The sequence below is a fragment of the Rutilus rutilus genome, assembly GCF_951802725.1.
Source record: "Rutilus rutilus genome assembly, chromosome: 22".
Classification (NCBI taxonomy): Eukaryota; Metazoa; Chordata; class Actinopteri; order Cypriniformes; family Leuciscidae; genus Rutilus; species Rutilus rutilus.
Window position 1 is genome coordinate 7,729,817 of NC_140227.1, and position 14,716 is coordinate 7,744,532.

At 36.9% G+C, this 14,716-nt stretch overlaps 1 protein-coding gene across 1 annotated transcript; it reads left to right on the forward strand.

The window, feature by feature from the left end:
* The first annotated feature begins 739 nt into the window (after positions 1-739).
* thop1 (thimet oligopeptidase 1) lies at positions 740-13,968 on the forward strand. Its single transcript, XM_084395275.1, has 13 exons — positions 740-1,131; positions 2,086-2,292; positions 4,280-4,428; positions 4,733-4,840; positions 4,936-5,038; positions 5,615-5,775; positions 5,901-6,036; positions 7,702-8,068; positions 10,716-10,917; positions 11,006-11,192; positions 12,845-12,973; positions 13,437-13,573; positions 13,658-13,968. The coding sequence occupies exons 1-13, from the start codon at positions 1,119-1,121 to the stop codon at positions 13,817-13,819; spliced, it is 2,061 nt and encodes a 686-aa protein (XP_084251401.1). The 5' UTR covers positions 740-1,118; the 3' UTR covers positions 13,820-13,968.
* The last annotated feature ends 748 nt before the right edge of the window (positions 13,969-14,716 follow it).

The following is a 14,716-nucleotide window of genomic DNA, read 5'->3' on the forward strand; positions in this document are numbered from 1 at the left end:
CTAGTTTTAGATTAGGGCTGTGGATAGTGACTACTTTGATAATCTGTTGAGTAATTCTTTAATTAATCGACTATTTCATCTATATCATTCAGATAATGGACAAATGTATTACACAAACTTTTGCAGAAAAAAACTTTGCGGAAAAATTGTTTGGGGTGGTGGAAAGGACTATTTAAAAAAATAATACAATTATTTTCAACAAAATGGTTTGTTTTTATTTAACATTGTTTAATAAAATGCATTTGAAAATGATGATGGCATAATAAAAAGTTTCCTATTCAGTTTTCATTCAGTTTGATCTTCATTTAGCCTATATAAATCTTTGAAATCTGCTAGGCATAGCAAAAAAAAAAACAAAAAAAAAACAAAAAAAAACACCCCTGGGGTTAGATTAGAACATGGTAAGAGCATTGATTAAGTATGAATTGTTTTTTAAATAGGCTATTTCATATTTCATATCAATTGAGAAGGACATTAGTTTTGATAGTAGAATTTTATGCTACATCTAGTGTTATTGAGTTATAGATAGATGTTGAAATTGTGACATTTGTGTCAAGCAATAATAAAAACAGTTGCATACCAGTCATTGTATGTAAACATTGTGTTGTCACTAAACTTAATACAATTCTGTTTAGTTAAATGTTTTGACAATCACAATTCACTTATTGTGATGCTTTTTTTTTTTTTTTTTACATCCCCCCAATCCCAATCCACCCATTTTATGTTATGTTACATTTTCACTGTTTACAAGGGAAGGGCCTGCCATCTTGGCTTTTTTGGCTTGTTGTTTCTGATTGCACTTTAACCCCAAGGGGGAAATCCAGATCAAATCCCAGAAGGGAAAATCAAAACAAAATAAAGTTAAAACTTGTTTTGAACCATTTCTTTTTCATCTGCAGAATGATTTTAAGGGGGATTCAAATTACGATTTAAATCGTAAATCGGATTTTATTTTGGCCATATCGCCCAGGCCCAGCCCTGATAGATCTCTGGTTGTTGCAGAAGTCTCCGACCAATCCACGGAGAGTCATGTGACCGGAGCAGGAAGAGTGACTGAGCGGCTATTATAGGTTCTTTGAATCGTCGCTTATACACGCGGTGTTGTGACTGAGTGGAAAATGGCACCTACAGGTAAGTTAGCTACGCTAATCTTCTAGACCACATATATACCGCTAGAATATAAGAACCTGAACATATCTGTCTGCTGTTTAAATGAAGCTTAAGTAGAACCGACGTGGTGTTTGTAGCGCGTTAGCGCAGTGAGCTAGTATTCGTGGGTCAGCTGTGAAGTTCGGTCAGCTGGTGCCGCTCGCCATCCGGTTCCGACAAGTGAAAACACACGCCATTCGTCCCACAATGACAGGGCACACATTTCATATTGCTGGAGACTCATTTATCTCCATGATTTCTCCTTTTACAAAAACATATCCTCAATATTCTTCTGACGCTGTTACTCTATTTATATTATGCTGGCTCAATTTAATTAGATATAAGTTACATGTCATGTTCAAGTAGAGCAAGATTAGCTGGTTAACCTTTAAGCTCTTAAAATGTAATAGCAAACTCACACACCCTTAACAATATGATTCACAATAACTGTAAAGAGCAGATATCAGTGTTTATTTAGCTCTAAATCGGAACGTATCTACTTATATAAAGTTTTTTTTTCTAAATTCACTGTATCATTACCAGGTGATAGAACAATCATAGTCCTAACCTTAAAATCATTGACCTTTTTCACGATTTGTTGATGGATATGTTGTTTCAGGAACAATACATTGTGATTTATTAGCTGAACACCTTTTTAGATCCACATTTAAGTTCAATGTGATAACTCGTACAGTTACACTTTATTTGAAGGTTTCATTGTTACAATGTAATTATACATTTAAGTACTGAGTAATATTAATGACCTACGGTAGGATTAGGATTTGTTTGAGGGTTAGTTGCATGTTATATGCATAATTTACTGTTATTACTATGGTAAGTACATGTAACATATGTAACAAGGACACTGTAAAATAAAGTGTTACCACTCATACTTTTGTATTATTCAATCTAAGCATTGTCATCTTCATTGTTCAGGTGAAGTTGTGTTTGGCTCTGCGGATCGGGTCTGTGATGACAACCGTTTGCGCTGGGACCTCACTCCTGACCTGATCCACCAGCTTACTGAAGAACTTATTGCCAAAACCAAAAAGGTGTATGACACAGTCGGCGTTCTGGACATGGCCAGTGTCAGCTATGAGAACACCCTGAAGGCCCTCGCTGATGTGGAAGTAGAGTACACAGGTAGAAATCAATTGAAATGTTACCTTTATTATAAAATAAATATTGTTTTGCCTAAAGAAAATAAAGCCTGGGACCATTAAAATTTAAGGGTAAGGCAAATGTGTTGTACACAAAATGATGTAAATATGATGTTTAACTCTTTATTTTACGCAACATTTACTGAAATTTCACTAATAAATAAAACATTTATTGACACAGCACTTCTGTTATTTGGTTATTCGGTTGTTGTTTGTTTCAGATTACTTTTGCCTTAATAGTTCAGCCCAGAGGTGACATGTGCAAAGTAATATATACCAGGTTTTTCTATCTATCTACATTTGTAAGCTCCATAGAAAAAAAGTCTGAGTGTGCAGAAAGCTGTGTTCAGTGGTATACACCATTCAGCACTTTTTGCATAATGACACGCTGACCAGCCTGTGCGCTTCCCGCTGCGGTTTACCATTGTTAAGGTGTTGAATTAGCTGAATTTGAATTTAATTTAAACAAATTATAAATGGCCCCTTTCCTTTCATTTCTTCTTCTTTCTTTTTTCTTCACATTCACCTGAATTTTGAAGACTATGGATACAATCTAAAATGGGTATGATGTATCGGCCAATAACCGGGATCGGTCGATAAAATTATTTTCACTATGAATCACCCCTAATTCAAACCAGGCTTGCCAGGTCTGGGTTTTTTCCCTGAACCAAACATTTGTAGCACACCTCCCATCCAATAATTACAAAGAGCTTTGTGCTTTGTTACTTCTGATAAGAAACAAAGTCTCCGCTTTCAAATTCTCTCAATTTTGTCATGAAATTCAAACAGTAAATGGCTTTCCTCCCACTTTAATTCAAGTTATAACATAAAAAATGTCACTTAACCTTGTATTTACCTCAGGAAAGTTAACCAATGTTCACAATTTAGTTAGCTATAAAAAACACTAGAGACGAGCTTACTTATTGTTAATTATATATGTACGCTTGAATATATTTGACGTGAATACAAGCGTTTATATAAACTACCTTATGTGGAACTGAGTTGTATACAAACATTTCAGTTTTTAGTTGTGTAATTATTATATATGAAAATAATGAATAGCCTTATTATATATGATAAAAAAGAACCTCTAATATTATAGAACCGTACCAAATGAGTGTTGTCTGTATAGTTTGAGCATTAGTTGGTAGAGATTTTTTTTTTTTTTTTTTAAATCAACTATCAGTATTGGTGTTATTTGACGATTTGTCCAAAATTTCACGATAACTATATATTTATGTATATATATCAAAATTTTTGATACCATTGAAATTTCATAAATATTATCAATTTCAATATCACAAAACAATGAATACTAGCCTAACTAACATAAGTAAAAACTGTAAAGCTCACTCAAGACAAGTAAACAGTCAGAGATAAATTAGTAAAATATGAACAAAGAAATGAATTATAAGCAATAGGGCAAACAACTACATTAGAACAAAGATACAAATGAAATAGACCTACCTGAAAAACCTCAAGCACAAGACAGGCCTGTATAGAAATACTACATAACTGTATAAAGTAACCAAATGTACAAAAACACTGCATAGTATTCACCATGTAACTTAAATATACATTATACTTATTAAAGTTACAAAAGTGATTCAGTCAAGAGCAATGATATTGTCTGATTGACATTAAATGACAGACAGCAGCAGGTTTATTAGGCCGATAGGATACTCGCAAAGACGGGCATTTTGACACATACGAGTGTGTATTTGACTGTTCAAGCCCAAAAAGGTGCCAAAAACAACTGTTCACGAACCACGTGTTCTGTCAGACAGCGCACATATACCAAAATGAGTCCTCTTTCGTTGCTTCCTGCGCTTGAACGATTAAAAAGCGCTCGTTTTTAAACTGCAAGGCTTAACGCATTCAAATAATAAGCTTTCATGATGGCGCAGCACGGGAATAGATAGAGACAATAGTCCAAAATTATTTAAATTGATTTTTTTTTTTTTTTGCAGTCCAGCGGAACATGCTGGATTTCCCTCAGCATGTGTCCCACTGTAAGGACGTCCGCACGGCCAGCACCGAAGCCGATAAGAAGCTGTCAGAGTTTGATGTGGAGATGAGTATGAGGGAAGATGTTTATCAGAGAATCGTGGCTCTAGAGGTGAGCAGGGACTGAGCGCTAGCACATCTCTCTCAGGAACTAAACGCTAGTATCTCTCAGGGACTGAACTGAGCTCTGAGAAAGCTGAGGAAACCTGTTAACTGACTTTACCAAATAAGTCACATATTAGTGTGTTGCTCCACCAGCATGTGCATATTTTTATTAGCCATGAATGATATAAAAACAGGTAAAGATGATGTAAGTTTAAAACACCTTCTCTAAACATGTCGTCATCCCCTAGATTTTATTTAAAAATTTTGATAGTGTTATTTTTGATATCTTGTCTTTTTGTTTGTTTTAACAGGAGAAGCTATCGGATGAGAGTTTGACACCCGAGGCCAAGCGTTACATGGAGAGACTCATAAAGCTTGGGAAGAGAAATGGCCTCCATCTTCCCAAAGAGACGCAGGAGGTCAGATACTAAGATCTAACTTTCAGTTTGCTGTGTAACAGTAGCGCAAACACACTCTTCTAGCCTGTAACTGAGTTTTGTCTTCCCTGTAACAGGAGATCAAAAAGATCAAGAAAAAAATGAGCAATCTGTGTATCGATTTCAACAAACACCTGAATGAAGATACGACTTGCCTGTATTACTCTCGAGAGGAGCTTGGTGGGTGGGCAGAGTACTTTCCTTTCAGAGAGACATTGAAGATCAGATTTAGTGCCTCCATAAGGCAGTTATGGTCATTGGTGTAACTCAGGGTGTAAATAATTGTTAATAACATATTTTACCCTAAATGCAAAACACTGTATTTGCAATGTGCAACTTCAAAGCTAGTCATTTTAATTTAGTTAAACGTTAAAAGTTACTATGCCAACACTTAGAGAAATGTATTCAGTATTTTTTTTATTGAATTTTAGTCTATTTGATATTCATTTTCTCACTTTGTTTGCTCTGAATCTGAGCATTAGTAAAGGACATTCAACGTAATTTTCCATGTCAGAAAGACTATTGATTTCTAGTGACCGAGACTGTTGGCGATGTGACAAAATTGAACAGAGCTGAATTTGACATGCTAATTAGGTGACGACTAAAATAAATAACTACATTGAAGGTATTTTAAGGATGCATTAGGTGCATCATTACTGTTCCTACAAAACAGTAGAAAAAAAGAAATTAAATTATCCACAGGGACTCAAATTAATCTGTGAACCATTTATTTACATAGATGATTTTATTTTTTAGGTGGGCTCCCTGAGGATTTCCTTAACTCTCTGGAGAAAGATGAGTCTGGAAAACTGAAGCTCACTCTGAAGTATCCTCATTATTTTCCCACCATGAAGAAGTGCTTTGTCCCAGAGACAAGGAAGAAGTTAGAGGAGGCTTTCAACTCACGCTGCAAAGAGGTCAGACATCCCAGAAATCAACTGTTACCATAATTAGAATGCTACCTGAAAACACTTTAGGTGATGCTATAAATTAATGCTAATGTATCATTTTAATAACGTTATTGTAATGATTCCCCTGATAGGAGAACTCTGCTATTCTGAAGGAGCTTGTAGAGTTGCGCTCCAAGAAGAGCAGCCTGCTGGGCTTCAGCACTCATGCTGACTTTGTGCTTGAGATGAACATGGCCAAGGCCTCCAAGAAGGTTGCAACTTTCCTCGGTAATGACTGCTGTCTTTACATAGAAATGTACCAGATTTTATATATATATATATATATATATATAAAAAAAATATTTAAATAAAATAGAGCTGAGATAAGAGCTGAAACTTTTATAATGATGTTATACTGAGTTAAAGCAAACATTTTAGAAAATCAATTTATTTATTTATTGTAGTATAAATGGTAAAAACATATATATTTTTTTTTAAAGAAAGAAATACTTTTATTTAGCAAGGATGGTTAAAATTGATCTAAGGTGAGAGTAAAGTTATGTACAATATTTCTATATAAAAAAATAAATAAAATTAGAGTGAAGGATCGTGTGACACTTGGAAATTCAACTTTACCATCACAGGCATTTTTCATTTTCAAATATATTAAAAACAGACAAAAAGTTCATTTAAATTTATTGAAAAAAATATTTTTTTGAACAGTAGTGTAGCCTATTTGGTAACACTTTACAATAAGGTTCCATTAGTTAACGTTGGTTAATGCACTAACTAACAATGAGCAATTAATTTATAGCAGTTCTTATTAACTAAAGTTAACAAAGATTAATAAATAAACACCTGTTCATTGTTAGTCTTAAAATCTTACATTTTAAAATCTTCCCAGTCTACTGACATTTATGACATCTGCTTCAAACATTACAATGGGCATAATAACTTGTTAACTCTACAATAAGTAAATCCACTTCCCTAGCTTATTACTCTTCAACAGCGATGCAATAGAAATATACAGAGCTGCCGCAAAAACTGAAGTTCAAACACAATATTCTAAAGATGGCTGTGCACTTGTTTCTCTGGTGCATAAGGTCTATAGTTAACTAATGTTAACAAATGGAACATTATTGCAAAGTGTTAATTTAGTACATTGTTGTGCAATTCGCCTTTGGCTAAGCCACACCCTAGAATGTAGATTGACCAATCACAGCGCAGCCAAGAACGAGCTCCCACAGAGGTCCGACACTTTTTCACAGCGCTCCATTGACTTTAACACAGGCGTCTCATATTTTTGGTCTCGGCAGGCTATTACCGTCGTAGTTTTATCAAAAAAATGGTTAAACGTTGTGCCTGGGGCATTTGTAACACAGATACACGTTTCCCAGAGAGGTTGGAGGGGGGTGTCCGTTTTTTTCCCTTCCCAAAACCGAAGTCAAATCCTGACAAGTGTCATCTTTGGATTAAACTGTGTGGACGTCCTCACAGTCAGCTAAACCCCTCAAGGATCAACAAGCACACTTTTGTGTGCTTTAGGTACATTTTGCTTTTAACCTTACTGTGAAGTTATACTAGTTAGACAGTTTTATGCTGTTTTAGGTTATGATTTCGGTTCTCTACCCTAATTAATGAAGAATCAAGGTGCTAGCAAGCAAGCTTAGCGATAGTTTAGTTATCACGGAAGTCAGGATTGTATGTTTTGACTAGAGGCTGGATGTTAGCTAACTTTGTTATTCAAGATACAAACACCTAACGTTAATGTTACAGACACGCTGTTGTGGTAGTTTTGAAGGTGACTAACGTTACCGCCACCGTGTTGACACAGTCGAACAATATGAAGTTGTCGGACGTAGCAACAGTAACTAAGGGGGGCGGGGCTTAGCCAAAGGTGAATTGTCTTTAACCCTTCCGTTAAACGTGTTCTATTCCCCCTGCACACTTTAGAGGATCTGGCCCGTAAACTGAAGCCCCTGGGTGAGGAAGAGAGGGCTGTTATTCTGAAGCTGAAGGAACAGGAGTGCCAGAAGAGAAATTTTCCCTTCACTGGAGAACTCCATGCCTGGGACACACGCTACTACATGACCCAGGTGGAGGAGACGCAGTATGCAGTGGATCAGAACCAGCTAAAGGAGTATTTCCCAATGGAGGTGGTTACCAAGGGCCTTCTGGACATCTATCAGGAGCTGCTTAATCTCACCTTTCAGCAGGTGGAGGGAGCACCTGTCTGGCATGATGATGTGACGCTGTACTGCGTTAAAGACCGCTCCTCCGGCCAGGTGGTGGGCCAGTTTTATCTGGATCTTTTCCCCAGGTAAGCACTCATACCTGGTTTCTACTGAAATTGTGCTGGTGGGGATCTGAAATTCTTCGTAATTGCTATCTTTTTTTAAAGGGAAAATATGTATTCCTAAAAATACTTCTTGAGAATCTTCTTTTTTTTTTTTTTTTAAGATTGTTTTCATAAGAATCGTAAATAACTTTGCTTAAATCCTCGAAGATAAGATATTGGGCTGTCAAATATAGACATATTTGTAATATTTGTAGTAATATGTATTACTAGAAATAAGGATGTGCTCTAGTACTCTGAATTGACACGAATTATCAATAATGTAAAGAATGATTGGTCATGATTCTGTAATGTAACTTTTTGCAGAATTAAAAATTCAGTAACCACTCTAGAAAAAGGAGTCAAATAGGGACCTCGTTTTTAATTGTTTTTATTACAACATCATTTTCAGCAGCATTCAGCAGAAGTGAGAGCACCCATAAACAGGACAGGGTGCATTTACTCTAGAAAGAGCGCAAGGCAAGGCAAGGCAAGGCAAGGCAAGGCAAGGCAAGGCAAGGCAAGGCAAGGCAAGGCAAGGCAAGGCAAGGCAAGTTTATTTATATAGCACATTTCATACACAATGGCAATTCAAAGTGCTTTACATAGAAGAAATTAAAATAATAAAAGAAATAAGAATAATTAAAACAGTTTAGAAAAATAAAATAAAATACAGTACAGTACAAACAGTCGGACGAACATTGGCACAGTGCTTTCAGTAAATGCATAGCTAAACAGATGTGTTTTGAGTCTGGATTTGAATGTGATTACTGTAGGAGCACATCTGATCTCCTCTGGAAGCTGGTTCCAGCTGCGGCTGGCATAATAGCTAAAAGCGGACTCGCCATGCTTAGAGTGAACCCTTGGTATTTCTAGCTGATATGATCCTAATGATCTGAGTGATCTGTTCGCAAATCAATGCAACAGACCACTGTCTTGAGACGGGCTCTTTAAAAAAATAAAAATACAGTTCTGAACTCCGGTCGAACCAGTTGCGACGAGAACAGTGTGTTATGATTATTATGGTAATCTACAGGCAGAGGAAATAAACTACATTAGAAGTTAGTAATGCACCAAAATATTCATTTTTTTTTACCAAAACACACGAGGATGCATCGAGAGGTGACTTGTGCGGACTTGAGACAGCCAGGTATCCCAGAATACGTCTCTCACTAACCAGCAAGCGTCAATAGCAGAGGAGAACCCGCACATTTTTTAAATACTACTGTAATTTTCACAAAATGTAGTTTTAGGAGTTTTTCAGGCAAGAAAGTAGTTGTTTAAAGCGCAAATCTGTGGTTTACAATTTACCCGGGAACAATACAAGTTGACACCATTATGACTAAATGTTTTCTTAGTACTAAAGAAAGGTGATATTTGTCTCTGGTTAAAGGGATACTCCACTTTTTTCGGAAATATGCTCATTTTACATCTCCCCCAGAGTTAAACAGTTGAGTTTTACCGTTTTAGAATCCATTCAGCCGAACTCCGGGTCTGACGGTACCACTTTTAGCATAGCTTAGCATAGATCATTGATTCAGACGAGTCCAGTAGCATTTCTTTCAAAATGACCAAAGAGTTTCAATATTTTTCCTATTTAAAACTTGACTCTTCTGTAGTTAAACCGTGTACTAAGATCGACGGAAAATGAAAAGTTGCGATTTTCTAAGCCTATATGGCTAGGAACTACTCTCATTCCGGCGTAATAATCAAGGAACTGTGCGGCTGTACCATGGGTGCAGCAGGCGTAATGATATGACGCAGCGCCTGAAAATAGGTCTAATAGGTTAGACAAACTTAGTCCCGGTCACGTTGGAAGAAGTTACCGAGCTGGGGACTATTTTCAGGCGCAGCGTCATATCATTACGCCTGCTGCACTCATGGTACAGCCGCACAGTTCCTTGATTATTACGCCGGAATGAGAGTAGTTCCTAGCCATATAGGCTTAGAAAATCGCAACTTTTCATTTTCCGTCGATCTTAGTACACGGTTTAACTACAGAAGAGTCAAGTTTTAAATAGGAAAAATATTGAAACTCTTTGGTCATTTTGAAAGAAATGCTACTGGACTCATCAGAATCAATGATCTGTGCTAAGCTATGCTAAAAGTGGTACCGTCAGACCCGGAGTTCGGCTGAATGGATTCTAAAACGGTAAAACTCAACTGTTTAACTCTGGGGGAGTTGTAAAATGAGCTTATTTCCGAAAAAAGTGGAGTATCCCTTTAAACATATCCATAGCAGACTGGGCGGAGTGGCCTTGGACGGCAACATGCCTAGTGCATTAAGGGATTTGAACTGTTCCTACCTGTTTGACCTTTCCTAGTGAAGATGTTTCCTCTAGTCAGATAACGGCAATTTCCGGGTTTTTTTTTCATCACTCAAAATAGTTTTTTCTTTCTTCTTCTACTGCATAGCCAGCCAAGTTTTATTGAAAGCCCATTTTGCTAGCGGTGAAGTGCCCTTTAAGTTATTTCTTAAGAAGGGTTTGGTGAAACTGGCCCCTGTATCCTGAGGGTGGCCAGGCAGCTTCAGTGTAGGATTTCTGAGATTTAGAACCCATTTATATCCTGCGCGCAGAGCTTCAGTGGCAGTTCAGCTAGATTAATCGCTAATTCTCCATTATCTCTGTAGGGAGGGGAAGTACGGCCATGCTGCATGCTTTGGCCTGCAGCCCGGCTGTTTGCTCCCGGACGGGACCAGGCAAATGGCTGTGGCTGCCATGGTGGCTAATTTCAGCAAGCCCACCGCTGACGCTCCATCCCTGCTGCAGCACGACGAAGTGGAAACGTACTTCCATGAGTTTGGACATGTGATGCACCAGCTTTGTGCTCAGGTCTGAATCGAGGCTTTCAGTGTCACTTAGGTTGCAACTAATTTGCAGTGTGTGAAGATTAATTATGGATGTACTTTTGTTTGTTCAGACTGACTTTGCAATGTTCAGCGGGACTCACGTTGAGAGGGATTTCGTGGAAGCTCCGTCTCAGATGTTAGAGAACTGGGTCTGGGAGAAGGAGCCACTGCAACGCATGTCCAAGCACTACAAAACAGGAAACCCCATTCCAGAGGAGCTTCTGGACAAACTTATCAAGTCCAGACTTGCTAACACAGGTGACCATAGACAAAACAAACAGTGGTGGTCATTTTCACAGACGACAACTTGAACTGATCACCTGCTAGCTACAAGTCAACATGAAACAAAAGTTTGCACTGTAATTTGTCACACACTTTCCTAGTCTTATTTTGAATATTTCTGTTAAGGTGTTTTCACACTTGGTTCTTTTCAGGAGTCTTAGCGTGGTTTGTGTTTTTCTTTTTTTTTCTCAGAATCCTTAAAAGTGAACCGAACCGAGACCATCTCAGGAGGCGGTCTGACTACGGTTCAGGTTTACTTTCAGCTAACGGCACTGTTCGCTAAAAATGTCCATTGTGACAAATCAGTCCAGGCTTACTTAATCTCTCCATTCTCGAATTAGATGCCTCCGTACAAATTAGGGGTGTGAATCTTCACTGGTCTCACGATTAAATTTGATTACGATTATCATGTCACTCATTCGATATAATGATGCGTTGCATCCTCAATTTTCAATATTACTGCACATGGCTACATTTTCGTCAATTAATACAAGCAGTCAGATACATTTTTATTTTATCTGCTCAAGAAAGTACATTGAATGTAGCCAACATCAAGTCTGAACACAGCAGACGACAGGAGCATTTAGAACTTATAAACATTAGTAAATCCTAAAAGCGCACAAAACTGTCAAGTAGTGTACTTAAGTTACAGTAACTCATACACGCGCTTGCACACACACATACATTCACGAGCACACACGCTCAGGCTGTAGCCTAAATGTTAAAATAGTGGGTGCATTTTTATTACTCATTTTTGTTTTGTTTTGCCGCCATTTTACACTACCGTGAGAAGTGCATATGTGACGAATGACGTCAGAGAAACACCAGTAGGTTATAATCGATTATGGTCTATTACTGCATTGATGCAGAATCGTCCATGTCCGCATCGTGATGCATCGTAGAAACGATTAATTTCAACACCTCTAGTACAGATCAGCTGTTCATCATGGTGGCTGCTTTTGGGACATCTGGACTCAACAGCATTTGTAGCAATGTTGTTTTACAAAATAATAATTAATAATAATAATAATAATAATAATCTTTACAAATAAATATCTTTGTTAGTGAGGCACATACAATTTAAGTGAATGAGATCAAATTTTGAAGGCTATAGGGTCAGCCTTCAAACACTGACCTGGACTAGATCCAAAAAGCTGCCGTATGAACACAGGTCTGAGGCCACTTTCCTACTTAATTGGACCAAAATGGATCTGAGTCCTCTTTCAGGGACAGGGACCGTGAACGTAAAGACAACTTTTTCTTTTTCACTTGGTTCACCTCTTGGTCCACTTAAAGGAGTCTGAGTTTGGTTCTTTTTAAAAAGGACTCAAGTGTGAAAACACTCTTAATGTAAGTCCAAAGGAATATTGTCTTTGTAAGCTGTTTATTTCAACATATTAACACTGAAACGAGTTTCCTTTTTTGGCTGACATCTTTTTATTCAATCCCTCCCTTACAACCACAGACTCTGTTTTGGTTTGTAACACTTACTTTTCACAATTTAAGCAAATCCTTGCTTTTTTTATTTAGATTGCTGTGGAAAAATGTCATCCAATATTCATAGATTTCAATATCTATTAAAAAATATGTATTTTAATAGTATTTGAAGTATCCTCCTTGTTTTTCAGGGTTGTTTAACTTGAGGCAGATTGTTCTGGCTAAGGTGGACCAGGCTTTGCACACAAAGAATGGGCTCGACGCGGCTGAGGAGTATGCCAAACTCTGCCTGGACATTCTGGGAATTCCTGCTTCACCAGGTAAAATGAGATTTGGGTCACAGTAATGCAATAAAAATCTTTTCACAAAATGAACACACTGAGGAATTACTAGTTAATTGTACATATTATTACCACCTGGAATGAGGATAAGCACTTTAGTTGCATAATGACAATTTTTTGAGTGTGACAGGCATAAAGGTGATCAACCAGAATGTATTTTTGTTCTTAGTAATACAAAGCAATATTTACTTATACTGTATATTTATGCCATGCACAGTAATTTATACAATGTAAGTTATAACATTTATACAATGACTTTCAGACTTTCACAATGTTGTTTAATTTTATTTCACCTATAGCAAAATTGGCACAAATTTTATAATGAATATTTGTAAACGTCATCTCTATTAGCAGAATTTTAATTTCTAAACTAATTTTAAAACTGAATGCAATTATTATGATTACCTCATCAATACCTCATTAACCCCCCGTGCTCTTACAGGGACAAACATGCCTGCCACCTTCGGTCACCTGGCTGGAGGATATGATGCTCAGTACTACGGTTACCTGTGGAGTGAAGTCTTTTCCATGGACATGTTCTACGCCCGTTTCAAACAAGAAGGCATCATGGATCCTAAGGTCAGCTTAACTTGCAGTGCTTGTGAGTCCTGTGCATAAATATGCCTTTTGTATGTCTGCTCATGTTTCTGTGTTGTTAAACAGGTGGGTCTGGACTATAGGAAGTGTGTTCTGAAGCCTGGAGGCTCTGAGGATGCTGCTGACATGCTGAAGAAGTTCTTGGGAAGAGAACCCAAGCAGGATGCATTCCTCCTGAGCAAAGGGCTCACGGCTGATCTGGAGTCCGGGACGCCCTGCGCCTGCTGACTGCCTGAAAGTTAGGCTAAGCCGTTAAAGCCTCAGACTGATACCTCTTAAACAAATCCCAAAAAGCTCATTCACTAATCACACTTTCTCCCAACCCTGCACTTGTGCAAAGAGCTTTCACTATGGATGTTTGAAGCATTGTTTTAAAATTGAAAGTTGTATTGAAATTATGTCACACAAAAAAAAATAATCTCCAAATGACACTCTTGTTGCGTTTTAACTGTTTTCTACGGAGCTTAATGAATCCCCTATGGAAAATGCCAAGGCACTGCTTCAGTGCACTCATAACACATAATTTGGCTGATGTCACACACGAGATACCAGTTACATGATTCACAACAGGTCCAAGAAATAAATAAATACAAGAAATAAAAACAAAATTAAAGTAAATTAAGACATATTAAGCACATTTGTCCATAAATAAATCAATGAATAAATACATATGTATATATATATATATATATATATATATATATATATATATATATATATATATATATATATATATATATATATATTCTCACAAACACAGAATTACTAAATAAATACAGTGGTGGCCAAAATTATTAAAACGGTAAGAATTTTTTTTTTTTTTTTATGCTTTAAAAGAAGTCTCTTCTGCTCACCAAGGCTTCATTTATTTGATCCAAAATACAGCAAGAACAGTAATATTGTGAAATATTTTTACAATTTAAAAGAACTGTTTTCTATTTGAATATATTTTTAAATGTAATTTATTCCTGTGATCAAAGCTGAATTTTCAGCATAATTACTCCAGTCTTCGGGGTCACATGATCCTTCAGAAATCATTATAATATGCCGATTTGCTGCTCAAGAAACATTTATTATTATTATCAATGATGAAAGCAGTTGTATACAATTTCTTTTCAGGATTTT